Source organism: Pelophylax lessonae, assembly GCF_965119305.1.
Source record: "Pelophylax lessonae genome assembly, chromosome: 7".
In the NCBI taxonomy this organism is placed as follows: domain Eukaryota; kingdom Metazoa; phylum Chordata; class Amphibia; order Anura; family Ranidae; genus Pelophylax; species Pelophylax lessonae.
In genome coordinates, this window is record NC_138774.1 from 60,231,134 (window position 1) to 60,259,039 (window position 27,906).

General features: G+C 42.5%; 1 protein-coding gene across 1 annotated transcript in view; it reads right to left on the reverse strand.

Annotated features, from left to right (window-relative positions):
- Positions 1–6,395: 6,395 nt before the first annotated feature.
- The window catches only part of DXO (decapping exoribonuclease), a 28,911-nt gene continuing 7,400 nt past the window's right edge, over positions 6,396–27,906 (reverse strand). Inside the window, exons 2-7 of the mRNA XM_082264598.1 lie at positions 23,244–23,628; positions 16,866–17,092; positions 11,972–12,191; positions 7,273–7,408; positions 7,094–7,188; positions 6,396–7,015 (exon numbers count right to left, since the gene is read on the reverse strand). Of these exons, the coding sequence (XP_082120724.1) occupies positions 6,904–7,015; positions 7,094–7,188; positions 7,273–7,408; positions 11,972–12,191; positions 16,866–17,092; positions 23,244–23,628 (1,175 nt within the window). The 3' untranslated portion in view covers positions 6,396–6,903. The remainder of the gene's footprint in view (positions 7,016–7,093; positions 7,189–7,272; positions 7,409–11,971; positions 12,192–16,865; positions 17,093–23,243; positions 23,629–27,906) is intronic.

The window sequence follows — 27,906 nt, forward strand, 5'->3', positions numbered from 1 at the left end:
TAACTTAAGGGGGCTGAATAATTTTGCACACCCAATTTTTCAGTTTTTTATTTGTTAAAAAAGTTTGAAATATCCAATAAATTTCATTCCACTTCATGATTGTGTCCCACTTGTTGATTCTTCGCAAAAAATTACAGTTTTATATCTTTATGTTTGAAGCCCGAAATGTGGCAAAAGGTAGGAAAGTTCAAGGGGGCGAATACTTTCGCAAAGCACTGTACTTACCTCCTCTGTGCAGTTGGTTTTGCACAGAGCAGCCCAGATCCTCCTCTTCTCGGGTCCCTTTTTGCTGCTCCTCGCTCCTCCCTCCTTTTGATTGCCTCCACAGCAAGCAGCTTGCTATGGGGGCACCCAAGCCGAGCTGAAGCTCCGTGTGTCCATTCAGACACAGATGTGCTGTTTAGCCCCACTCCTCCCTCTCCTGATTGGCTAACTAATTTTGATTGACAGCCGCAGGTGCCAATGGCGCCGCGGCCGTGTCTCAGCCAATCAGGAGGGAAAGTCCGAGGGACTCATGGACATCGCTGGACAGGGAGGGGGCTCAGATAAGTATTAGGGGGTGCTGGGGAGACTGCTACACACAGAAGGCTTTTTATCTTAATGCAAAGAATGCATCAAGATAAAAAAACCTCCTGCCTTTACAACTCCTTTAGGGCACTTCTCAAGGCAAAAGGAGGTCCAACCCAGTACTAGCAAGGTGTACCTAAAAGTGTCCAGTGAGTGTATATTAGTCCACACTGGTATATGTAGTCTACACTGGGAATGATGGGTGACAACTGGGAGACAGCGATCACTGCAGAACAGGATGTATTTGACCAAGCAAACAAGGACCTTCAAGACTAAAAACCACTTTGAAAAAATGACATTAACATAAATGCGAATTAAGTGACGTGGGTTTAGATCTACTTTAATAGACACTTACAAAACATTTTTACTAAAACAGCAAATATCTGATGATAGTGTGTTCATTTCTATGCATGCAATAGTCATTCGAAGTTTCCAAATGTCTGAAAAAAGCAAAAGCGACTTTCCTTTCATCTGCTTCTCCACATTGTGGCTTAGGTCCTCAGCGGTCTGTCACACCCCCTGCTTAGTGCTCCAATCAGCAATGCTGCTCAAGAAACGAAAGCGCTGTTAAAACACTGGCTGGTGGGGGGTTTGACAGATCCGCTGTGCCAAGCAGCGGTTTGTAGCGTGCTGCTTCCACAGGCTGTTTGAATCCTTGCTGCAGCAAATAAGTCTTTTAAAACAAGAGACCCTCTATTATTATTGCTTATGGAGCCTGGCTGCATTACAAAAATTGTTGTTAAAGCTTCAATTGGGCTTTAAAATTAAAGTTATATAGGAAAACCTTTTTTTTCCCCCCATTTTGGATAGAGTAAGGGAGGGTTGTAACCACTGTTGGTTTATTTTTTTACCATCTGTGCCCCATTGGGGATATTTCCTGTCTCATAGCCAAAACAGGAAGTGAGAGAAAATCCCTGCAAATTAACTACTTCAGATCCGGAAACTTTTACCAGGTAATTTTTTTTTTTGCTGTACGGCGCTGCCCTTTTTTAAAGCGGTTGTATACTCGCCTAAAAAAAAAAAAAAACCCTGCAGGAGAAAGGCATAATGAGCTAGTATGCATTGCATACTAGCTCATTATGAAATACCTTAAAACGTAGCCCCGACACGGTCACCCGATCACCGCTGAGGGAGCCATCATGTTCCCTCTGTGTCTCTTCCTGGTTCGGCGGCTCCAGCGCTGTGAGTGGCCGGAGCCGCGATGACGTCACTCCGCCGGACCTTCAGAGTGCATGCGCTGCTGGTTTCAACGGCTGCATGCAGGACGAATATTTCCTAAACCTTGCTGGTTTAGGAGATATTAATTATACCTACAGTTAAGCCTTTTTATAGGCTTACCTGTAGGTAAAAAGGTAAAAAGTGGAGTATACTACCACTTTAACTGACAATTGCGCGGTCATGCAATGCTGTACGCAAACAAAATTTATATGATTTTTTCCACCCAAAAATAGAGCTTTCTTTTGGTGGCATTTGATCACCACTGGGTTTTCAGTTTTTTGCGCTATAAACTTTGAAAAAAAAAAAAAAAACAATATTTATTATTTTTGCTATCATAGCCCATAAAAAAAAGAAAGTAAAAAATGTCTTTGGTAGAAAAAAAAAAAAAAAAAACCCCAATAGGTGTATATTAAAAGATAGGTTCACTTTTTAGAAAAAAAAAAGTGCATTTTTGTTTTTTTTGGAGCCTGTTGCAAGGGTCTTCAAGCTATGGCCCTCCAGTTGTTCAGGAACTACAATTCCCATCATGCCTAGTCATGTCTGTCCATGTCAGAGTTTTACAATGCCTCATGGGATGTGTAGTTCCACAACAGCTGGAGGGCTGTAGTTTAACCACTTGCCGACTGCCTAACGACTATTTACGTCGGCAGTCAGCCCCTCACAGGCAAAGTGACGTAGGTCCACATCGCTAGCCTGTGAGGCTCTAGGGAGCGAGCGAGCGCGCGCCGCTGGGTGCGCGCTCCGGCTCACTCATGGACCCCCCCCGCGCGTGTGCCCGGCGGGCACTCGCAATTGTCGGTTACAGTGGGAGAAAGGCAGGCGGCTAATGTAAACAAAGTCGCCTGTCATTCTCCCCTGTGTAAGAATTGAGATCATACAGTTCTGCTATCTAGGACAGTTGATCTCTGTTCTTACACCTCAAGCCACATCCAATCACAGTTAGAAGCACGCCCCTAGGGACACACTTAACCCCTCCCTCTCCAATAGAGTTAACCCCTTCCCTGCCAGTGTCATTTTTACAGTAACAGTGCATATGTATAACACTGATTACTGTAGTAATGTCACTGGTAACCCCAAAAGTGTCAAAAATGTCAGTCAAGGGTCCGATCTGTCCGCCGCAATGTCGCAGTCCCGCAAAAAAAAAAAAAAAAAAAAAAAATCGCAGATCGCCGCCATTACTCCTTAAACGCAATAACTTTTGTGCAAACCAATCAAAATACGCTTTTTGCGATTTTTTTTTTTTACCAAACATATGTAGCATAAAACAAATTGGCCTAAAATGTTAAAAAATTTAGATTGTTACATTTTTTTGGGGGAATTTCATATAAAAAAATGTGAAAAATATTGTTATTTTTGCAAAATTGACGCTCTTTTTTTGTTTATAGCGCATAATCAAAAAATCGCACAGGTGATCAAATACCACCAAAAGAAAGCTCTGTTTGTTGGAAAAAAAGGACGTCAAATTCGTTTAGATACAGCCTCGCACGACCGTGCAATTGTCCGTTAAAGTCACGCAGTGCCGAATCGCAAAATAGGCCCTGGTCAGGAAGGGGGTAAAATCTTCCGGGGCTTAAGTGGTTAAGGATCCCTGCTAAAGCATTGCACCAGCGATCAGTAGATTACTGGTGCCATGCAGGTCCCCAGCAGATCTGCCAGTATATCTGCTTGCCCCTACCTCCCGTACATCCAAGCAGATACAATCTGACAGGAAAAGAGAATGAACGACCACAGAGCTCCACAGCGCCGCTGTGGTTAATTGAAAACTACAAGCCAACAGCTGCAAAAGCTGCCGGACCTTGTAGTCTTCCATTCACATGAAAATGTGAATGAGTGACACCCCGCTCAACCACATTATTTTGAAATTGTGACAGCTGCGCGGGGGGAGGGGGGGGGTTGGAAGTAGAACCCCCGTTAGCTGTCAAATAGAGGAGGTGCGGGGGCAGGTCTGTTCGTAACATGTTAGACTCTGAATATGGGTGTAACGTAACATGTTATGAAAGGTGAACTTGTCCTTTAATTGGTTTGCGTGAAAATTTTTGTGCCTACAAATGACGGTATATATACTGGAATTATTTTTTTTTTTTTTATACTAGTAATGGCGGCGATCAAGGGCTTATAGCGGGCAACCTGACACTGACATCTCCAGTGACACTTAATCAGTGCCAATAAAATGCACTGTCACTGTACTAATGACACTGGGCAGGAAGAGGTCAACATCTGGGGCAATCAAAGGGTTACCTGTGTGTCTAGCCAGTGTTTATGTGTTCACTATGAGGTGCTTTTATTCAGGGATGTGTGTTTTGCAGGAAGACAAAAACTGTCACATCCACTCTGTCGTAGAGATCTGTGATGTTTACACACACAGATCTCTCTACGGTCTTCCACTTTGACGATCGCTGGGTCCTTATCATAAATCATTGGCCAGGACCCAGGAATCGGCATGTAAGGGAGCCAAAGACTCTGCCATCCGAGTAGGTGGGTGCGCGCCCCCCTAACCAGAAAAGCAGCATCACGTATATGATTCTGTGCAATCGGCCCGCACTCTAGCAGTAAAACTACAATGCGCGGTCGGAAAGCGTTTATGGGATTCCTTGGGGAACCCCAAGTCATCAGAACTAGTGTCCCCATTGGAAGATTTTCTCTTTATTATCCCAAAATTTGGGATCTTCTTTCATTTTTACTTTCAATGATAATGGTAAACAGGATAAATAGAGAGGATGAATCTCCCTAACGGGGGAACAGAGGTAATAAAATCTGACAGGTGTTGTAATCCCTCTCCACTCCATCCAAAACTAAATAAAAAATGTTTCCTAAGGTAAGCCAATCAAGCTTTGTGCCTACAATTTTAGCTTTAATTGAACTTGTCAAGCAAAATGGGTTATTTTAACACAGCTATTACAAGTCAGTACCATCCATTTTTCCATGTGGAATGTTCAGGACCAAAAAATGCCCTGGTTTTATCCTGTAAAAAAAAAAAAAATTACAAGTACAGAAATATACGGGTTGATCTGTTTGAAGTCCAACATGCTCCTAACAATTCCCCGCTCCTCACTATCCCACTCTACATGCACAAAACTGGATTTTTTTTAATTTTTATTTATTTTTTTATTTTTTTAAACCAGAAAAACAACTGTCTTGCCTATCAGAGGCCTGCCCATACACTGCATATAGGAAGATGCAGTTTTGTGGAGCATGACTACAGCTATAGGAAATAACTCGTCAGCTGCTGCTCCTGCAAGACTTCTGCAAGCCTAGTAATGATTTTGCAAAAGACAATAAAAGCTTTTTTTCACATCAGGAACAAGGTAAAAAAAAAAAAAAAAAAGGCGCCGGGACATGCTCTAGGCCAGGGGTGCTGAACCATTTGAAGAGCGAGGGCCACTTAAGTGGTTTGGTAATCGGTCGCGGGCCACAATGAAATGAAATGGTTCAGAATTTAGAATTTTTTTATTTTGAATGGTATAAAGAAGATTTTAAACAATCAGGATGATCATTTTCCATGGGACCAATCCCCCGTTGGATGTTCACCCACTTTTTAATCACAATCACAAAAAGAAAGAGTGGATGACACTAGTGTGAACAATGACCGTTTACTTTTTACAAGGACTCTATGTCTATTTCAGCGGTTGCAGGAGGAAAATAGGAAGGATTGGTTCCTGTATTTGCCGACCCTCCTGTCCAAGTGTAAAACAGGGTGTGACAGGGAGTATGGGGGGGGGGGGGGGGGTCACCATTGAGACCCCTGACGCTACACCAGTGGTTGGGAGGGGGGGTGGTTGTGTGGTAAAAACACTATGGGGTTTTATCGCCCCCGAGCAACTGTAAACAAGCCCTTACTGTCCTGAGCCTCCTATAAGGCTGTTTCACACTGATGCGTTGCAGTTTACCCGCACCGCCGGGGCAGCACAGTGAATCTGCGGCTTTCTGTGGGTTAGCTGCGCTTTCCATAGACAACTATTATATCTTGTGGATGTGGTAAACTTTCTAAAAGCGCACAAAAACTCCTGCATTCAGTTAAGTCCACTTTCAGAAAGCACACCAAACCTGCAGGATATAACAGAAGTCTATTGCTCAGTGCAGCTACACCACAGGAAAGCTGCAGGTATACTGCGCTGCACCCTCAGATCAGTGTGAAAGCAGCTTAATGGTTGTTAACCCCTTTATATATGCCCAATATGCCCATTGCAAAAGCACAGTGTATGTGTTGTTTAATACACTGACCTTCTTTTCTTCCTCCAGCTTCTGCTGGCATCGCTCTCTAGGCTGCTAGAAAGGTTCCAGGCGAAGTGCATTTGGTATCAATCTGCCTGGGACAGGAACCGGTTCTACAGAAGAAGCATCAACTTAAGCGGCTCCAGCTCCCTCCGCAGGCGCCTGCTTCCTCCACTGCCGGCTCGATGCACACTGATGCTCTGGGTAGGCGAGTCAGCAACCCGTTGATCACAATCTGGGCTTGTCGACCCGCCATCCAAGAGCATGAGCATGTGCTTCCCTGAATTGAGGTCACGGGCAACATCAGAGGGCTCCACGGGCCACATGTTGAGCACCCCTGCTCAAGACGGAGGTTGGGGGGTACATTTGGGTAATGCCTGGATATACACTTTTAGTGCCACAGCACACCCCCTACATCTCACAGTGCAAAGATCATACCTCCGTGGCCTACAGAGGGTCTTGCTCTTTGCACTAAATGATACAGGGGTTGCGCAAAAGGGTTCTGCTTTAGAGTTAGTATATGGCACAGCTCAGGGGTGCAGGTTTTGAAGGTATGTACACCTTGTCAATCTGCACTTTAAATGTAAGGACCAGCCTCTTTTTGTTTTCAGAAATTAAAACTTGCAAAGCCACTTAGAAGACAGAGTGTACACTCGGATGGGTACAATGAATGCAGTGTTGGCATGTCCTGACAGCTTGCCGAATGCCTCCAAGGCTGTAAGTGCAACGATCGGTTTTAAAGTCATGTATTCTGACCGATCCCTCCGGTTCTTACGTTAAGCGTGCACTTTCAGGCTATGCATTCACCAGTCAGGTCCAGATGTTTGTCCCCAGTAGAAGGCCTGGCCCTGTCTTCTTGTCACCAGGCTTCTTGATGCCGATCAGCACCAAGTCGGCAGTACAAGTTTAATGTGAAAGTGCCTGCACGTACCAGTCTGGAAGAACAGGATCAGATGGATTCGATTCAACAGTGAATGTGATGTCTGAACCTGGCTCATAAGAGAACACATAGACGACCCTGTAGAAAATAGGGATCCGATTAGAAACCAGGCAAGAGAGACTGCCGAAAACATACATCAGTTGCAGTGGCTCTTACCTTGGGTCATCCCTGGTGGCCACTTTCTTGATATGAGACAGAAAGGCATTGCAGAAGTTCATGCACACCGCAGGGTCCCAGCTCTGACTGTCACCCTGCCAAGAGACAAATCTATTATTAACATACAGAAAATCATATCACAGGGATATAAAGGGAACTAAATTCTATCTTCAAATTACCCGCACTAGATGAGGGATGTCTGCAGTTCGATAATTCTGTAAGGATTCGATTTTTCCCTGCCGATTTCGAAAACCGGCAACAATTAGAGGAATCCCGAGGATAAACGATTGACACCACCATTTCAGAAGCTTGTATCTAGTGGGTAGAAATTAGCACCTTTGACTATTGGATGACGGCTTTAATCTGAACTCCAGGAAAATATCAAAGACATTAAAGCAGATGTGCAATCATCAATATAATATTTAACCACTTCCTTTTTGGTGCATCTTATTTTTTTGTACAAATTTGCATTTTTGGCTAAAAAATGTCTTAAAAGATTACATAATTTTCTGAAAGCAAAAGGACTGTAGAATAAAAAGATGGTAGTTTCAATTTTTTTTTAAGTTGCACAATATTTGCACAACTGATCATCAAATCTGTATTTTTAGGGCAAAAATACAATAATTAAAACTAAGAATTTTATTTTATTTTAGTTCTCATTTATAGATATAAAAATAAAAAAGAGTAGGTTATGTCTAGTAAATAGATACCAAATATGTCAGGCATTAAAATGGCTTGCGCCCCTGAAATGGCAAAAAAAATGTTGGCTCCCAAATTCATCAGTTTAGAGCTAACTTTAAGGGAGGAATATGGGGTTATTCCTCTCACTCTGGCGTTGTTGGCAATACCCAACATGTGTTAAACAATCAGTATTTACATATACATCCTCATGCAATTGCACTTTATGTGCGCCCAGGGAAATGACGTTTTTTTTACATTTTTTTAACCTTTTTTGTGCTCGTTTTAGCAACTTTAGACCATGGAAGTACCAAACGTGTCTAAAATAGCTAAAACTATTAAACTGGAATTCCAGTCAATCTACTCCCAACCCCATTCAAAGACTATTCTATTTACCCTGTAAAAGTAAAGATGCTTATACATTATAATATTACATTATTATTATATTATACATTATGTCGGCTGTCCCTCCTTATACTTAACCACTTGCCTACAGTGCACTTTCACCCCCTTCCTGCCCAGACCGATTTTCAGCTTTCAGCACTCTCACACTTTGAATGACAATTACTCATTTATGCAACACTGTACCCATAAAAAATTGATGTACTTTTCTTCACACATATAGAGCTTTCTTTTAAAGGTATTTAATCACTACTGGGTTTTTTATTTTTTGTGCTATAAATAAAAAAAAGACAAAAAAAATATTGTTATTGTAAAAAACGCATTTTTCTTTGTTTCTGTCATAAAATTTTACAAAATTAGTAATTTTTCTTCACAAATTTTGGCCAAAATTTATACTGCTACTTATCTTTGGTAAAAATAACCCAAATAAGTATATATTATTTGGTCTTTGTGAAAGTTATAGAGTCCACAAGTTATGGCGCTAATCATTGAAAATTGATCACACTTGACCACACCTGAAGTACTGAAGGCCTATCTCATTTCTTGAGACACTAAAAAGTCAGGAAAGTACAAATACCCCCCAAATGACCCCTTTTTGGAAAGTAGACATTCTAATGTATTTAATAAGGGGCATAGTGAGTTTTTTGAAGTTGTAATTTTTTCCCACAATTCTTTGCAAAATAAAGATTTTCTTTTTTTTTTTTTTTTTACAAATTGACGTATTAACATGTTATTTCTCTCACACAGCATATGTATACTTGCAACTACACCCCAAAACACATTCTACTACTCCTCCTGAGTATAGCGATACCACATGTGTGAGACTTTTTCACAGCCTAGCCACATACAGAGGCCTAATATCCAAGTAGCACCGCCCAGCATTCTAGGAGCATAAATTACACACATAATTTCCTGACAACCTATCACACTTTTGAAGGCCCTGGAGCACCAGGACAATGGAAACCCCCATAAAATGACCCCATTTTGGAAAGCAAACAGCCCAACGTATAATTTTTGAGGCATAATGAGTCTTTTGAATATGTCATTTTTTTTCCACAAGTTTTTGGAAAATGTGAAAAGAAAATGAAAACGCATTTTTTTTTAACACAAAGCTGTCCATTTATGCAATATTTCTAACACATAGCATGTACATAGCAAAAATTGCACCCCAAAATACATTCTGCTATTCCTCCCAAATATGGCGATACCACATGTGTAACACTTTTACACAGCTTAGCCACATACAGGCCCAACATCCAAGTAGCACTTTACACAAAGTTGTCCATTTATCCACTTTAAGACTGGGCCTATTTTTGACACTTGGTGTTTACAAGCTAAAATCATTTTTTTTTGCTAGAAAAATACTTAGAACCCCCTAACATTATACATATTTTTTTTAGCAGAGACCCTAGAGAATAAAATGGAGATCGTTGCAATATTTTTTATCACACCATATTTACGCAGTAGTTTTCCAAATGCAATTTTTTTGAAAAAAATTCAATTTTTTAAATAAAAAAATAAGAAAAAACAGTAAATTTAGCCCAATTTTTCCATAATGTAAAAGATAATGTTACGCTGAGTAATTAGATACCCAGCACGCTCACGGAATGGCGCCAAACATTGGTACTTAAAAATCCCCATAGGCAACATTTTAAAAATGTGTACAGGTTACCAGCTTAGAGTTACAGAGGAGGTCTAGGGTTCAAATTATTGCTCTCGCTCTAACGATCGCGGCAATACCTCACATGTGTGGTTTGAACACCGTTTACATATGTGGGTGGGACTTGCGTATGCGTTCGCTAACGGGGACAAGGCACTTTAATTTTTTGTTTTTTCCTATTTATTTTATTTATTTATTTTTTATTTTTACAGTTTTTAAAAAAAAAAATGTTTTGATCATTTTTATTCCTATTACAAGGAATGTAAACATCCCTTGTAATAGAAATAGGCATGACAGGTCCTCTTTATTGTGCGATCTGGGGTCAAAAAGACCTCACACCTAAAAAAAAAAAAGCGGCCCTTTAAACCGGTTGCTAGGCAATGACTTTTGACGTAGCTCCGGTCCTCCAAGACCATATAGTCGAGTGAGGGCCATCTTGCCCTCATTCGACTTCCTGTCTCTGAGGATCCGGGACCGGATAGTTTTCCCCGCTGCCGGCGGGTCCGGTAAGCTGGGAAAACATCTGGGACGCGGCGGGAGGGGGCACCTCTTCCCCTGCACCGTAAGGGTAATTCCGCGGCGAATCCGCCACTGGGACCACCCTTATCTGAAAGCCAACCGCCCGCCGTTTAAAAAAATACTATCTGCTGCCATAACCCCAGTATTTAGCTTTTAATGGCCGACGTATATAGTCCTTAGGCGGTTGGTAAGTGGTTGCATGTATATAGCAAAAATTGCACCCCAAAATACATTCTATAAAGGAAAGTGTACAGGAATAGTCTGAGTCCATCTCCGATCCGCTACTATTAGCGATTTCAAATTCCGAATCGGATTCGGATACTGACGAGAGCTTCCCGATGCTCTCATCAGTCATGGAGAGGACCTGAAGGGCCTCCTCGCTGCTGTACATCCTTTTTGACATGCTGGCTGTGATGAGCTGTGCGACGGGTGACGGTTGACTGCGGATGATCACCGATGGGTGGCAGGTGACGATGACTGATGGGGTGACAGGAGACGGTCACTGATAGGGTGACAGATGACGATCAGATGATACAGAGAGATGAAACAAATCTCCCTACATAAGTGTTATTTGTATATCTGCTGTCTTCAGCTTTCTACACTGTTTAGAAAGTGAACACCGGGTTAGAATTTTTTCTTCCTGTTCCAGCACTGGGTGTGGAGTCTGGGCATACACGGTTTGACAGCTGATTGGAGGAAAGACACACACACCCCCTTCACACAGGCAGAGGAAAGAAGAAACTGAGCTGGGCTGTGAATAGACCAGCTCTCTGCTAATCTATCTCTATGCACCCACCCCGACACAAATTTCCAGCTGCTCTCGTTTGTCAGAACTTGTCAGAAGTTATCATGTTGATAACAGAGGAACGGAGCAGGAGAAAGAAATGGGACTTAGGGCTTTGGAGAGAGATAAGAAAACACTACAGATATGTGTGCCCAGGTCAAATTTCATGAATGGGGTTTACATCCTCTTTAAAGTAACGCAGTGCCGTATCACCTAGTCATGAAGGGGGGTAAATCTTCTGGAGGGCAAGTGGTTAACAAGTGAGTGACTGTTGGGTGTAGGATCCCGTAAGCTTGCACATCATGAACAAAAAAGGGGGCACAGTTTGGCATCTTTGCCCTGGATGCTGGATGACCTTGCCCTGGCACTGGTTATATGATTAACATAGAGATTAAATAAAATAGGAACCAGTTCAGGGCCTTGTGGTACACCTCTAGTGACTGCTCTCTGTTCTGAGTAAACCCCATTTACAACCACACTCTGGTATCTATCCTTTAGCCAACTGAAAATCCACCGAACCACCCAATGTGAAGTCCTAGCTTGTACAACCTATACGAGATCAATATGTGGAACTTTATGAAATGCCTTGCTAAAATCTGGATATGTTATGTTCAAAGCACATCCCTAGTCCAAAACATTGGTAATAATATGGTAAAATTAAATCAGATTAGTCTGACATGATCTGCCCTCAGTAAACCTGCAGTCATACAACTTACAGTGGAAAATCTGATTCTCAAAAAAATGCCCTTTCCTGATTGGATCTTTTTAAGGTAATACTTACAATAAAACCCTAAAATGATTACTCTTTGCAGATTTACAATAACTCCTCAGTTACCTGTTAAAGCTACGCTGTTGGTGTTGGTTCTTTATTTGTGCGCTTGTCTTCAGCTCCACATAGCTAGATGGAGGTGAGGGGTTGGCGGCAGAAGCGTCCGTGCAGTCTACCTCCCCCGACAACAGCAGAGAATGGGTGGCCAGACGACCCAAAAGAACACTGCAGAATGCTTCATTGGTGTTCACCGCTTCAGAAGGGCAGGGATCGCTGTAGGGGGTGTCTGGAGATGGAGGGTAACACATGTTAGTAATGTTCATTGAACAAACTGCGGAAACAACACAGTAAAGACAACAATTTGGATTTTTGGAATACATTTGGTTTCAATTAGGATGTTCAGCCAGCTTATTGAAGTGAACTTGTGGTCAAAGTATGAAAATTCAAGTATGTACATATACCTAATAAGCAGGAAGTTACATTAAAACAATCCCTCTCTGGCCCCTGTAGCTACAGGTACTATGGTGAAATTATTCTTCAAATTTCACAGAAGGAGCATTGAAGTCATTCAAGTTCTTCTCTCAGCTGCAAAGCTCCTCCTTCTCAGAAACTCAGCATCCATCTGCTCCTCATACCCAGCAGTGTCTCAGAAGACTAGCAGCACCAGCCTCCACCAGCAGCTCAAATTCCCCTGCTCCTCCCTCCCAGCACTGTCTCCAAAGACTAGCTCCCACTGCACCAGCCTCTACCAGCACTGCTACTCCCTCCCAGCAGTAAATCAGCAGCTCAGATTCCACTGCTCCTCCCTCCCAGCAGTAACTCAGAAGCTCAGATTCCACTGCTCCTCCCTCCCAGCAGTAACTCAGCAGTTCAAATTCCATTGTTACCCCTTTACTAAGCAGCTGCTCAGGGTGTACATTAGAGATTGGAAAGCTGCTGAATGACTGATGGGTTTAAGGCACACTGTAATTCAAATTTAAAATCCTTTGCTCACTGCAAATACAACCCTTGGAATTGTCTGCTGTATCACAGGCAATGGGTTGTGGCTCTGCATGACATTGTTGCTGGCGACAGATTAATGGATCTGTTGGGAAAATGGATGCATGGTGGGTGGCCAACACTTCATCCTCAGAGCATATTTAGCCCCTGGGCCACAAAGCTTTACTGGCTGCGAGAACGTTGAAAGTTAGGTAGCCGACAGCATCCTAGCAACCAGTGATCCTCTGTAGCTGACAGCATCCTAGCAACCAGTAATTCCCTGTAGCCGACAGCATCCTAGCAATCAGCAAAATGTGAGTGGGGGGGTAGGGGGTGGAACACGCAAAGATGTATACACACTGCAGTCTGTATATGCCAACACAAAGTTTATCTAAATTATCTCCCGTTGTCTTATTTATGAACTAGTTTAAATTCTAGCGACCAACTGTTAAAGTGACGCAAACAAAAACTACTTGAATGTGTTGCATACATTGGAACTAGTAGGGCTTTCATGAATTAAATGTAGGACTTTTTAAAAGTTACCATACAGCTAGAAAAGATTTGCAAATGCTTTATTGAATCATCCACCATTATACATTTCTATTGGGAGGAAACCTATAGTAATAATGGGAGAAAAACTCCATACAGACATCCAGCAATGTCCATGACTGTCTCAGCCATCTGGGACTACCTCCTCATTGACTAAGACACAACGGCAGCGCCATTGGCTCCCGCTGCTGTCAAAGTCAGTTAGCCAATGAGATGAGAGAGGGGGTGGGGCCGAACCACAGCTCCGTGTCTGAATGGATACATGGAGCTGTGCCTCGGCTCGGGTGCCTCCATAGCAAGCTGCTTGCTGTGGGGGCACTCAAAGGGAAGGAGGGGCCAGGAGACCTGAAGAGGGTCCCGAGAAGAGAAGGATCCGGGCCACTCTGTGCAAAACCAACTGCACAGAGCAGGTAAGTATAATATGTTTGTTATTTTTATTGAAAAAAAAATAAATTCGTTTTTACAATCACTATAAACCACAGACATAAATTAAAATGATTTACATTACTTTACAAAATTTACACACTTTTTAAAAGTAAAGCATTACTATATATTCTCCCTAAAGAATAAGTTCACCCTTTGAAACATGTTCCACCTGTATATAGGATGGAACATGTAACATCCTGCAGCCTCTCCCCATTGACCGTGGGCGGGCATCTTCTCAGGCTCCGCCACCCGGCCAGGTCATTCATTCACTGTCCTCTGTGAATGGGAAACTACCCTTTGTCGGCTTGTAGTTTCAATGAACTACCATGGTGCTGTTGAGCGCTCTGGTAGTTGTTTCATTCTTCCTGTCAGTGTGGATCTGTCTGCCCGATACACCGAGAAGTTTGCAGGAGTCGTGCATGGCACCCGTGATCTGCTGATCACAGGTGCAATCCTTTTCAGGCTCCAAGTAAAAAAAAATAAAAATTATAAATGCACATTTTTCACTAGCAAAAACATGTGCCTTTATTATTATTTTTTTAAAGGTGAACTTATCCTTTAACAAGTTATTCGAACAAGACCTGCAGGAAACAAACTCAATGCACAAGCAAAAGTTGCAATTCAGATTTGCATATTAAGCCATATGCAAACTGGATGTTTTTTTACGTGGCTGTTAAGAGTGTCTGGGGTTTTTTTTCTGCCTCTAAACGTCCCTGCATTTTAGCCTATGCGTCCATGCACAGAGAAGTTTAGAGCAAGAAAAAAATTCCCACTGCCAGTGTGGCCAGGAGCAATGGCGTCTTGGCAGAAAAATGATTGACGCCTATACTACGCTAACTCTAGACGTGTTTAGTGCTTGAGCGTTAATTCAATTCAATAGCCAGAATAAATTATTATTATGGTCAATTAAATTAATTAACACCCATGAGCTTGACGCCCATAAATACACTACATGTGTTTGAAAGCATCAAGCATTTTTTCTTCCAAAATCCTGCTCCAAAGGGGACAGGCGTCTAGGAGAGAGCAAAATGTCCAGTTTCCATGAGGCCTTAGAACAAACGACTTCTAAGAGGACAAATTAGTCTGCAGTAACCCTCTAAGACAGGGATCCTCAAACTATGGCCCTCCAGCTGTTGTGGAACTACACATCCCATAAGGCACTGTAAAACTCTGATATTCACAGACATTACTAAGCATGATGGGAATTGTAGTTCCTTAACAACCGGAGGGCCATAGTTTGAAGACCCCTGCTCTAAGGGCTCTTTCACACGGGCGTTCCGTTTGTCCGTTTTTCATCCCATCTGTTTGCGGATGAAAAACTAACAATGTATCTCTATGTAAATACGGATGTCAGCGGATGATCATCCGCTGAGATCCGTTTTTCGTCCGTTCAGTTCAGTTTTTTTGAACGGAAGAGAACCCTATTTTTTCTTCCGTTCAAAAAACGGAACGGACGCAAAAACGGATGTCAGTGGTGTCATCCGCTGACATCCGTATTTACATAGGGATACATTATGTCAGTTTTTCATCCGCAAACGGATGGGATGAAAAACGGACATACGGACCGGATGACACAAGTGTCATCCGTGTCCGTTTCAAAAAAAAAAAAAAAAGGAACTGATCGGGCATAAAAAACTGAACGCCCGTGTGAAAGAGCCCTAAGAGCTTGCAATATAGGAGAATTGATAATATAAAACATGATTAAAAAAGTTGTGAAGGCGCCCAGCCCTAATTAAAAGATGTTAAAACCTGCTGCCCTTTTAATTGTTAAATAACAATAAATAGGTATTGGATATATGGTAAAAAGGCGCTGGTAATCTTTAAAGTGCTGTGTATAAATACTTATAAAAATAACTTTAAATATTTTTCACAAAGTATAAAGGCTTGAATAGTGCAATATATCTTAAATAGTTAATAAAGTGCAAGTGTTATCCAGCTTCCGTGCAAAAAAATATAAAAAAACTTTTTTGAACCAGTGCTTACTTGTGCATCCACAAAGGATCAGTAACACCGCAAAACTGGTGCATATATTGGATCAATAAATATTCAATCAATAACTATTGTGCTCACAATTAAAGTGTTAAAGTGATAAAAAGTGCTTATAAATAATTAATCTTTAGTGCTTCAGGTGAAGGGGAGTGTCACTCGTTGCCTCTTACCAGATAATTTTGAGATACAGGCTGGAACGCAAGCCGACTGCCGTATGCTAGCAGGGAAGTAGGAGACACAAAGGGGATACTGCAGATCCTTGGAGGACTCTTTTCCTGATACCCGCAAGCAATCTATACAAATTGCCCAGTGCCAGGAGGGCACAACAAAATGTAAGAAGCCAACTATTTGTTATTTGTGTATTTCCATTAAAAACCAACAGTATTACACTATTGTTTGGCTATCTTATATGTCTTTATACATGCGGACCGTATCATCTATGTACGAGTAACGCACGAATAGGAGTAAGGATCAGGATACTCTGGAGAAAGGAGCCGATTAAAGGTTTGATCCACCTAAATAAAGGGATCACAGGCGTTGGGGGTCCTTGCGACCTGCCCTTATCTGGTAAGAGGCAACGAGTGACACTCCCCTTCACCTGAAGCACTAAAAGATCCAAGCGATTGAATTGATATTCTTTTTGCATGAATTGACTTGGACTAGAATTTAATTATTTATAAGCACTTTTTATCACTTTAACACTTTAATTGTGAGCACAATAGTTATTGATTGAATATTTATTGATCCAATATATGCACCAGTTTTGCGGTGTTACTGATCCTTTGTGGATGCACAAGTAAGCACTGGTTCAAAAAAGTTTTTTTATATTTTTTTGCACGGAAGCTGGATAACACTTGCACTTTATTAACTATTTAAGATATATTGCACTATTCAAGCCTTTATACTTTGTGAAAAATATTTTAAGTTATTTTTATAAGTATTTATACACAGCACTTTAAAGATTACCAGCGCCTTTTTACCATATATCCATTAGATAATATAAAACAGCCTCACTTACAAGCACATAAGAAGCTCTCAAACTTATAACCAGAGTACTGAAGCTTCTCCTGCTCCACGGTTCTCCCCTTCCTCTTCTTATATGCAGCTTCTGTCTCCCTCTCGCTGATGTACAGAGTACCTCGGAAGAGAGTGACAGCCAGGATCCAGCCTTCTTGGGTCTCAAACGGTGTACAGAGGATCTTAGTGAGATGGCCCCGCCAGGTGACAAAGTCCCGATCCACAGGTCTGAAGAAAGAAGAGAAACATTATTCTTTTATTGAACCCTAGCAGATGATGCACGTGTCCTCCAATGGCCCTCAATGCACCTATGCTTGCTGCATTTCCCTTGTTACACTCCATTAGCACCCAAGTGTGTGTTCTGTGCTTCAGCACCCCCCCCCCCCCCCCCATCATTTAAACATATTAATCCTAAATCACACTGCCTGCCTGACTTTTCTCAGGGCCAAGCAGTGCTATTTGGGTAGTGACTTTGACCCTTCCAAAAATTGCATGTGCACACCATGCATCCACAGGAATAAAAGGACCTGCTCACACATACGCACAGTTTGTAGTATAAACACTGTTATTTTCCACTATAGAATATGTTAACCAGGTGTCAATAGTTAGGTGCACCACATCCCTTAATTGGACATTAATGTATTGAGAGAAAAAATGCTATTTTAAAAAAGGTGCAAAAAATAATCAAAATTAATCAGACTTTTTAAAAAAAAATAATGTTTTTTATTTACTGAAAGCATCACAAATTTTTAAAATATATATACATAAGTTAAAACCATTGCACAATGTTCATACGATTAATGTGTGTATGTGGTGACTCCAGCTCTACATGTTTCGCCAACGATTGGCTTCCTCGGGAGACTTTATTGAGTCCAGCATATAAACTCAATGTGCAAAATCAGCATATAGAAAGAGTAACCCTGGGATAGGGAGGAACTCTCAATAGAAGTGAACAAACTTTGCAAATCCGGCCATCATAAAGAGAGTACATAATTAAAAAATACATAGGCAAAGGTAATGTTTAGCCAAACACCATGTCTGAGAAGTAGAGTCAGCCAAAGGTATATAGAAAAGCCAACTTTAATTTGAAGTGGAGTATGGTCTTATCCTCCAACCTGTGGACTGATCCATAAAAGCGAAGCTCCTGGGATATTGATCTGGTCAGTTAAGTAGCTGAGGGGTCACGGTCGCCTGACCTAAATCCAATAGAACACCTCTGGGACATTATGTTTCAGTCCATCAGGCGCCACCAGGTTCCACCTCGGTCTGTTCAGGAGCTCAGTGATGTCCTGGTCCAGATCTGGGATGAAATACCTGGTGGCATTAGGGGTTCCACAGACACCATCCATCGTCTCATTAGCAGCATGCCCTGACATTGTCAGGCATGCATACAAGCACGTGGGAGGCCATACAAACTACTGAGTACCATTTTGAGTTGCTGTAATTAAATTTCAACAAAATGGACTAGTCTGCTCCCTCATTTTTTTACTTTGATTTTTGGGGTGTCTTTGAATTCAGCCCTCTGTAGGTTGATAATTTTCATTTCCATCAAAGGATGTGCCATCCTTTCCTTCCTAACACATTACCCAGTCCATACCAGTATAGATTTCCAGCATTAAATTTTTCCCCATCGAGGTCTGATGTGTTTTCAAAGTGTTCCTTTCATTTTTATAGGTGTGTGTGTGTGTATAATATATATATATATATATATATATATATTCATCTATCTATATACACACACACACACATACATATATATATATATATATATATATATATATATATATATATATATATAGATGTAGATAGATAGACATACACACAGTATCTCACAAAAGTGAGTACACCCCTCACATTTTTGTAAATATTTCATTATATCTTTTCATGACACTGAAGTAATGACACTTTGCTACAATGTAAAGTAGTGACTGAGTGTACAGCTTGTATAACTGTAAATTTGCTGTCCCATCAAAAAAACTCAACACAGCCATTAATGTCTAAACCACTGGCAACAAAAGTAAGTACATCCCTAAGTGAAAATGTCCAAATTGGGCCCATGTGTCAATATTTTGTGTGGTGACCATTATTTTCCAGCACTGCCTTAACCCTTTTGGGCATGGAGTTCACCAGAGCTTCACATGTTGCCACTGGAGTCCTCTTCTTCCACTCTTCCATGACAACATTACAGAGCTGGTGAATGTTAGAGACCTTGCGCTCCTCCACCTTCCATTTGAGGATGCCCCACAAATACTCAATAGGGTTTAGGTCTGGTGACATGCTTGGCCAGTCCATCACCTTTACCCTCAGCTTTTTTAGCAAGGCAGTGGTGGTCTTGGAGGTGTGTTTGGGGTCGTTATCATGTTGGAATACTGCCCAGCGGCCCAGTCTCCGAAGGGAGGGGATCATGCTTTGGTTCAGCATGTCACAGTACATGTTGGCATTCATGGTTCCCTGAATAAACTGTAACTCCCCAGTGCCGGCAGCACTCATGCAGCCCCAGACCATGGCACTCCCACCATCATGCTTGACTGTAGGCAAGACACACTTGTCTTTGTGCCCCTCACCTGGTTGCCGCCCACACGCGCTTGACACCATACGAACCACATAAGTTTATCTTGGTCTAATCAGACCACAGGACATGGTTCCAGTAATCCATGTCCTTAGTCTGCTTGTCTTTAGAAAACTGTTTGCAGGCTTTCTTGGGCATCATCTTTAGAAGAGGCTTCCTTCTGGGACGACAGCCATTCAGACCAATTTGATGCAGTGTGCGGCGTACGGTCTGAACACTGACAGGCTGACCCCCACCCCTTCAACCTCTACAGCAATGCTGGCAGCACTCATACGTCTATTTCCCAAAGACAACCTCTGGATAGGACACTGAGCACGTGCACTCAACCTCTTTGGTCGACCATGGTGAGGCCTGTTCTGAGTGGAACCTGTCCTGTTAAACCGCTGTATGGTCTTGGCCACCGTGCTGCAGCACAGTTTCAGTGTTTTGGCAATCTCCTTATAGCCTAGGCCATCTTTATGTAGAGCAACAATTCTGTTTTTCAGATCCTCAGAGAGTTCTTTGCTATGAGGTGCCATGTTGAACTTCCAGCTGCAGGAAAATCTGACAAGTACAGGCTGTGTGGTACATGTGACAACAATCCCCTGTATTCTTCATATGTCTGGCCTATGGGGGAGAGTGGCAAGATGGAAGCCTTTTCTTACCAAGAAAAACATCCAAGCCCGGCTAAATTTTGCAAAAGCACATCTGAAGTCTCCCGAAAGCATGTGGGAAAATGTGTTATGGTCTGATGAAACCAAAGTTGAACTTTTTGGCCAAAATTCCAAAAGATATGTTTGGCACAAAAACAACACCGCACATCACCAAAAGAACACCATACCCACAGTGAAGCATGGTGGTGGTGGCAGCATCATGCTTTGGGGCTGTTTTTCTTCAGCTGGAAAAGGGGCCTTAGTCAAGGTAGAGGGAATTATGAACAGTTCCAAATACCAGTCAATATTGGCACAAAACTTTCAGGCTTCTGCTAGAAATCTGAACATGAAGAGGAACTTCATCTTTCAGCATGACAATGACCCAAAGCATACATCCAAATCAACAAAGGAATGGCTTCACCAGAAGAAGATTAAAGTTTTAGAAAGGCCCAGCCAGAGCCCAGACCTGAATCTGATTGAAAATCTGTGGGGTGATCTGAAGAGGGCTGTGCACAGGAGTTTTCCTCACAATCTGACAGATTTGGAGTGTTTTTGCAAAGAAGAGTGGGCACATATTGCCAAGTAAGGATGTGTCATGCTGATAGACTCATACCCAAAAAGACTGAGTGCTGTAATAACATAAAAAGGTGCTTCAACAAAGTATTGGTTTAAGGGTGTGCACACTTATGCAACCATATTATTTTAGTTTTTTATTTTTACTTTCCTCCACCTAAAAGATTTCAGTTTTTGTTCAAGTTGTTCAGTTGTTGTACAGTTTTGTAGGTCACATTAATAAGTCGAAGAATTCCTGAAATTATTTATCTTTGTCATTTTTTGTACATCACAGAAACCTTCCATAACATTATGACCACTGACAGGTAAAATTAACAACATTATCTCTTTACAAGGACAAAAGAAAGTGGGTGGGATATATTAGGCAGCAAGTGAACGTCCCTGAAGTTAATGTGTTGAAAACAGAAATAAAATGGGCAAGTGTAAGGATTAGAGTGACTGATAACAGCTAACTTTAATGGCTAGATGACTGGGACAAAACAGCTCTTGTGGGATATTCCTGGTCAGGACTAGAGATGTAAAATTTCTGGAAATTTTGAAGCCAACTGTTGGAGGTAAAAGATGGCGCCCACAAGCAAACTAAACTAGAGCCTTTCCCCTGCAGTGCCCCCTCATGGTAGAAATGCATATTTATTTTGTTTGAGAACTGCATTGGGAAGTACAGTGTTACTTGAACTGTATTCCAAGACTTGCTTGTTTTCAGCGAGAACTTGCAATAATTTAAGACTTTACATAAAGTTTGAGAAACCTTTCATACCATGTCATAGATATATTACGTATCAATGTAAAAGAACATATTCAATGCTTTTTTTTTTATTTAATGTTTAGGCTTTAAAAAAATAATTTCCCCTAACATTTCATTTTTTTCCCCAGGTCTTCACATCTCAGGACCTACCAACAGTGGTCCAAGGTAGGAAAACCAGAGAATTGGCGACAGGACCATGGGCAGCCAATCTCATGGATGCACATGGGGAGTAAAGGCTTATCCGTGTAGACTGATCCAATAGAAAAGCTACTGTAGCTCAAACTGCTGAAAAAGTTCATGTTGTTTCCGATAGAAAGGTGTCAGAACACACAGAGCATCTCAGTTTTTTGTGTATGGCGTGAGTAACCGCAGACCGGTCAGGGTGCCCATGCTGACCCAATGTCCACAGCCAAAAATGGGAGCATCAGAAATGGACCACAGAGCAATAAAAGAAGGTGGCCTGGTCTGATGGGGCTGGTAGATGAAAAAAGAAGCCACTGGAGGAAAATAAATAATGCTGGGGGCCTAGTGACGAGGCAGTGTTCTACACCAGCTTAAGGGAGTGGGGGCAAAAGGGGAAGAAAACTTTGTATATAGGTTTCCTTGCCCTTTAACCACTTTACCACCGGAGGATTTTGCTGTCTTACGTCCAGGCCACTTTTTGCGATTCGGCACTGTGCAAATTTAACTGACAATTGCGCAGTCGTGCGATACCGTACCCAAACGAAATTTATGTCCTTTTTTTCCCACAAACAGAGCTTTCTTTTGGTGGTATTTGATCACCTGTGCGATTTTTACTTTTTGCGCTATAAACAAAAAAAAGAGCGTAAATTTTGAAAAAATAACAATATTTTTCAAATTTTTTTATATGAAATTCCCCCCCAAAAAAATGTAAAAAAATCAACATTTTTTTTACATTTTTGGCCAATTTGATTTCTGCTACATATGTTTGGTAAAAAAAAAAAAATCACAATAAGCGTATTTTGATTGGTTTGCGCAAAAGTTATTGCGTTTACTAACTAAGGGAAAGATTTCTGTCATTTTTTGTTGTTTTTTTTTTTTTTAACGAGTAATGGCGGCGATCTGCGATTTTTTTTGCAGGACTGCGACATTGCGGCGGACAGATCGGACCCTTGACTGACATTTTTGACACTTTTGGGGGTACCAGTGACATTACTGCAGTAATCAGTGCTATATATATGCACTGTTACTGTAAAAATGACACTGGCAGGGAAGGGGTTAATTTTATTGGAGAGGGAGGGGTTAATGTATGCCTGGTGCTTACAAACGTGTGTGGGGGGAGGGGACTGTGTGACACAGGGACAGATCGCATGTTCAGCTATGCTGAACCCTGCAATCTGACCCTGCCTGTCACTTAGTATATCCGCCCGCTTGTGTTTACACAAGCGGGCGGATCTCCACACTCGATTCCCCGACGATCGGGGGAAGAGCAGCGCTGCTCCTACCCTGGCCCGACTCCTGCTGTGACTGAATACAGCGGGTGCGCGCGCCGCAGAGAAAGGGGAATGTCTGCCGATGTAGTACTACGTCGTCAGACGTTATCGAGCCACTTTGCCGCAGTAGTGCTCTAGTGAGCAGACGGCAAGTGGTTAAGAAGATGGTCATGAATATACAAATCATAATGATAATTGGCTTGAGTAGCGGCATGGTTGCCTTTGAAGGCCAAGAAACAACTGCTTAGATATTGAATGGCCATATAGCCATAAAAGCCCATGTATATAACCTGAACCACTGCCGCCTGCAAGATGAGATGTAGTCATATGACAGGACCAGACATTGTCAAGTAAATGCAGTCTTGGGCATTTTGGTCGCCATGTGTTAATACGGTTTTGGTCTCACCTCTTGCTCTCGCCATGGCCACTTCCTTTAATAAGTCCTCTGTTCTCCTTTATCCAAGTGAGTAAGTGTAGGAGACCCTCCTTCTCATCTTCATTCATCCGAATGTAGCGATCTTCAAATCCTTCCATCAGGTCCCACCCAAGAGAGTCACCATCCTTTTTCCCACCCTCAGGAGGACGGTAATAGCGCAATCGACGACCGTCAGCATGGAAACCGCGCTTTTCATCCAGTGAGAAGAAACCCACCTCGGAGGGCAGCCTGTAGAAGGGGAAGGAGCTCTGGTAAAGGGATGGTTGGGTTCTCAGGGGTGAAGGTGAACTGGAAGGGTACTTGCTCGGAGGGACTTCAGGTGGAGCCTCATCACAGCTTCTCTTAAGAATTTTCACTAAAATAAAAGAACATGAGAATTTCAAACGCAAAAGCACAACATTTGATGCCATTGCATATAAATCTTTTTGTATACATGTTTGTTTACCCTTTCCTTCCTTGTTATATAGATTTCTATTAAAGTGAAACTTCACTCCCCTAATCAACATTGATTATTTTTAACCACTTGACCTCTGGAAGATTTACCCCCCTTCATGAGCAGGCCATTTTTTGTGATATGGCACTGCGTTACTTTAACTGACAATTGCACGGCTGTGCAACGCTGTAACCAAAACCATAAAATGTATGTTTTTTTTTTTTCCCCACAAATAGAGCTCTCTTTTGGTGGCATTTGATCACCATTGTCATCTTTTGCGCTATAAACATTTTAAAAAATCACATTTCTTCATAAATTTAGGTCAATATAGAGTATCTCACAAAAGTGAGTACACCCCTCACATTTTTGTAAATATTTTATTATATCTTTTCATGTGACAACACTGAAAAAATGACACTTTTCTACAATGTAAAGTAGTGAGTGTAACTCAACACACAGCCATTAATGTCTAAACCACTGGCAACAAAAGTGAGTACACCCCTAAGTGACAATGTCCGAATTGGGCCCAATTAGCCATTTTTCCTCCACGGTGTCATGTGACTCGTTAGTGTTACAAGGTCTCAGGTGTGAATGGGGAGCAGGTGTGTTACATTTGGCGTTATCGCTTTCACTCTCTTATACTGGTCACTGGAAGTTCAACATAGCACCTCATGGCAAAAAAACTCTGAGGATCCTGAAAAAAAGAATTGTTGCTCTACACAAAGATGGCCTAAGCTATAAGAAGATTGCCAAGACCCTGAAACTGAGCTGCAGTATGCTGGCCAAGACCATACAGTGGTTTAACAGAACAGGCCTCGCCATAGTCGAAAAAAGAACTTGAGTGCACATGCTCAGCGTCATATCCAGAGGTTGTCTTTGGGAAATAGACGTATGAGTGCTGCCAGCATTGCTGCAGAGGTTGAAGGGGTGGGGAGTAGGGATGCACCGAAATTTCGGCCACCGAAATTATCGGCCGAAAATGAGCCTATCTCATTTCGGCGTATAATGGGTTAACAGTGCCGAAAATAAATATGGCCGCCGTGGGGAAGGAGGAGGGCGCAGTGCAGCTCAGGGCAGGTTTTAAAAGTCCCGCCTCTGGCCGGCCGTCCGCCTCTCAATGACGTTCCTACCACGATCTGTGCATTAATGAATGGACATACCAGGCGGGGCACGACTATGTGTAAATGAGAACAGAACTGACCTGACACCGGGCGGGGGGAGCGGCCGCTATTAGCTGTAACTATGTGAGAGCTTCACTTCCCTGACAGGCATGTATCTCCGCTGTCAGGGAAGTGAAGCTCTCACATAGTTACAGCTAATAGCGGCCGCTCCCCCCGCCCGGTGTCAGGTCAGTTCTGTTCTCATTTACACATAGTCGTGCTGAGCTGACAGGGATGGATCACATTAGTTCTCTCTATAGCGGCCGCTCGCCCCGCCCCCCCCGCCTGGTATGTCCATTCATTAATGCACAGATCGTAGTAGGGACGTCATTGAGAGGCGGTGCCGCCGGCCAGAGGTGGGACTTTTGAATGAAGGACACCCGAGGAGGGGGACGCTGAGGCAGTGGGGGGGGGGGGGGGAGCTGAGGCAGCTTACCAATGGTATTTGTATTATGAAGCATGAGGGGTTAATGTATTGTCACTGCCGGTCACTCATCTATTAGTGACCGACCAGTGGCAGGTAATTAAGCCCTTTGTGCTGCATTAGTGCAACCAGTATCAGTGCAACCAGTGTTAATTAACACTGATACTGGTTGCACTGATACTGGTTGCACTAATGCAGCACAAAGGGCTTAATTACCTGCCACTGGTCGATCACTAATAGATGAGTGACCGGCAGTGACAATACATTAACCCCTCATGCTTCATAATACAAATACCATTGGTAATTAAATTAACCTCTTGCCAACCCATCACAGTACATATACCGTGACAGGGTGGCAGCGACAGGTGTACGTCACTGCCTGTTTTTGGTGTATGCCCCTGTTCTATCCATTTTAAAAATTTTTGGGGGAAAAAGTAATTTTCGGTTTTGGTTTTCGGCCAAGGGCATCCTGCATTTTCGGTTTCGGCAAAAAATTTCATTTTGGTGCATCCCTAGTGGGGAGTGAGCCTGTCAGTGCTCAGACCATACACCGCACACTGCATCAAAATGGTCTGCATGGCTGTCATCCCAGAAGGAAGCCTCTTCTAAAGATGATGCAGAAGACAGCCCACAAACAGTTTGCTGAAGACAAGCAGACTAAGGACATGGATTACTGGAACCATATCCTGTGGTCTGATGAGACCAAGAAAAACTTATTTGGTTCAGATGGTGTCAAGCGTGTGTGGCGGCTACCAGGAGAGGAGTACAAAGACAAGTGTGTATTGCCTACAGTCAAGCATGGTGGTGGGAGTGTCATGGTCTGGGGCTGCATGAGTGCTGCTGGAACCGGGGGAGATACAGTTCATTGAGGGAACCATGAATGCCAACTTGTACTGTGACATACTGAAGCAGAGCATGATCCCCCTTCCTTCGGAGACTGGGCCGCAGGGCAGTATTCCAAGATAACGACCCCAAACACACCTCCAAAACGACCACTTCCTTGCTAAAGAAGCTGAGGGTAAAGGTGATGGACTGGTCAAGCATGTCTCCAGACCTAAACCCTATTGAGTATCTGTGGGGCATCCTCAAAAGGAAGTTGGAGGAGTGCAAAGTCTCTAACACAGCTCTCTAGCACAGCTCCGTGATGTCGTCATGGAGGAATAGAAGAGGACTCCAGTGGCAAACCTGTGATGCTCTGGTGAACTCCATACCCAGGAGGGTTAAGGCAGTGCTGGATAATAATGGTGGCCACACAAAATATTGACACTTTGGGCCAAATTTGGACATTTTAACTTAGGGGTGTACTCACTTTTGTTGCCAGAGGTTTAGACATTAATGGCTGTGTGTTGAGTTATTTTGAGGGGACAGCAAATTTACACTGTTATACAAGTTGTACACTCACTACTTTACATTGTAGCAAAGTGTAATTCCTTCAGTGTTGTCACATGAAAAGATATAATAAAATATTTACAAAAATGTGAGGGGTGTACTCACTTCTGTGAGATACTGTATATAAATATTCTGCTACATTGTTTTGGTAAAAATCCCAATAAGCGTGTATTTATTGGTTTACACAGGCATCTACAAACTATGGTATATATTTATACTAGTAATGGCAGCGATCAGCAACTTATAGTGGGACTGTGTTATTGCGGCAAGCAATCAGACACTAACTGACACTTTCCGGGAACCAGTGACACTAAATACAGTGATCAGTGCTAACACTATGCACTGTCACTGTACTAAGGACACTGGCAAGGAAGAGGTTAAACATCTAGGGCAATCAAAGGGTTAACTGTGTGCCTAGCCAGTGTTTTTGTGTACTGTATGTGCTGCTTTTACTAGGGGAAGTAACAGATTTTAGTCCCTGCTTTGCAGGTACACAAAATTCATCCCTTCCCCCTGTCAGAACGGAGATCTGCTTTGTTTACCTAGGCAGATCAAATATTGTTCACAAATCTGTCTAAATCCATGTTAGTGAGCACTTCTCCTTTGCCGAGATAATCCATCCACCTCACAGGTGTGGCATATCAAGATTCTGATTAGACAGCATGATTATTGCACAGGTGTGCCTTAGGATGGCCACAATAAAAGGCCACTGTACAATTTTAATGTATTGGGGGGGGGGGGTCCGAAAACCAGTCAGTATCTGGTGTGACCACCATTGGCCTCACACAGTGCAACACATCTCCTTGGCATAGAGTTGATCAGGTTGGTGTTTGTGGCCTGTGGAATGTTGGTTCACTTCTCTTCAATGGCTGTGCAAAGTCTGGATATTGGCAGGACCTGGAACACGCTGTCGTTATACGCTGATCCAGAGTATCCCAAACATGCTCAATGGGTGACATGTCCGGTGAGTATGCTGGCCATGCAAGAACTGGAATGTTCTCAGCTTCCAGGAATTGTGTACAGATCCGTGCAACATGGGGCCGTGCATTATTATTCTGCAACATGAGGTGATGGTCGTGGATGAATGGCAAAACAATGGGCCTAACCATTTTTAGTTATCTTTTGTTTTTTTTTAAAAAAAATACCAAATGATAGAATAAAACAACCATAATTAACAATGAGATATCCCATCCATCCATCCATCCCAAAAGCTTGATCCAACAACCT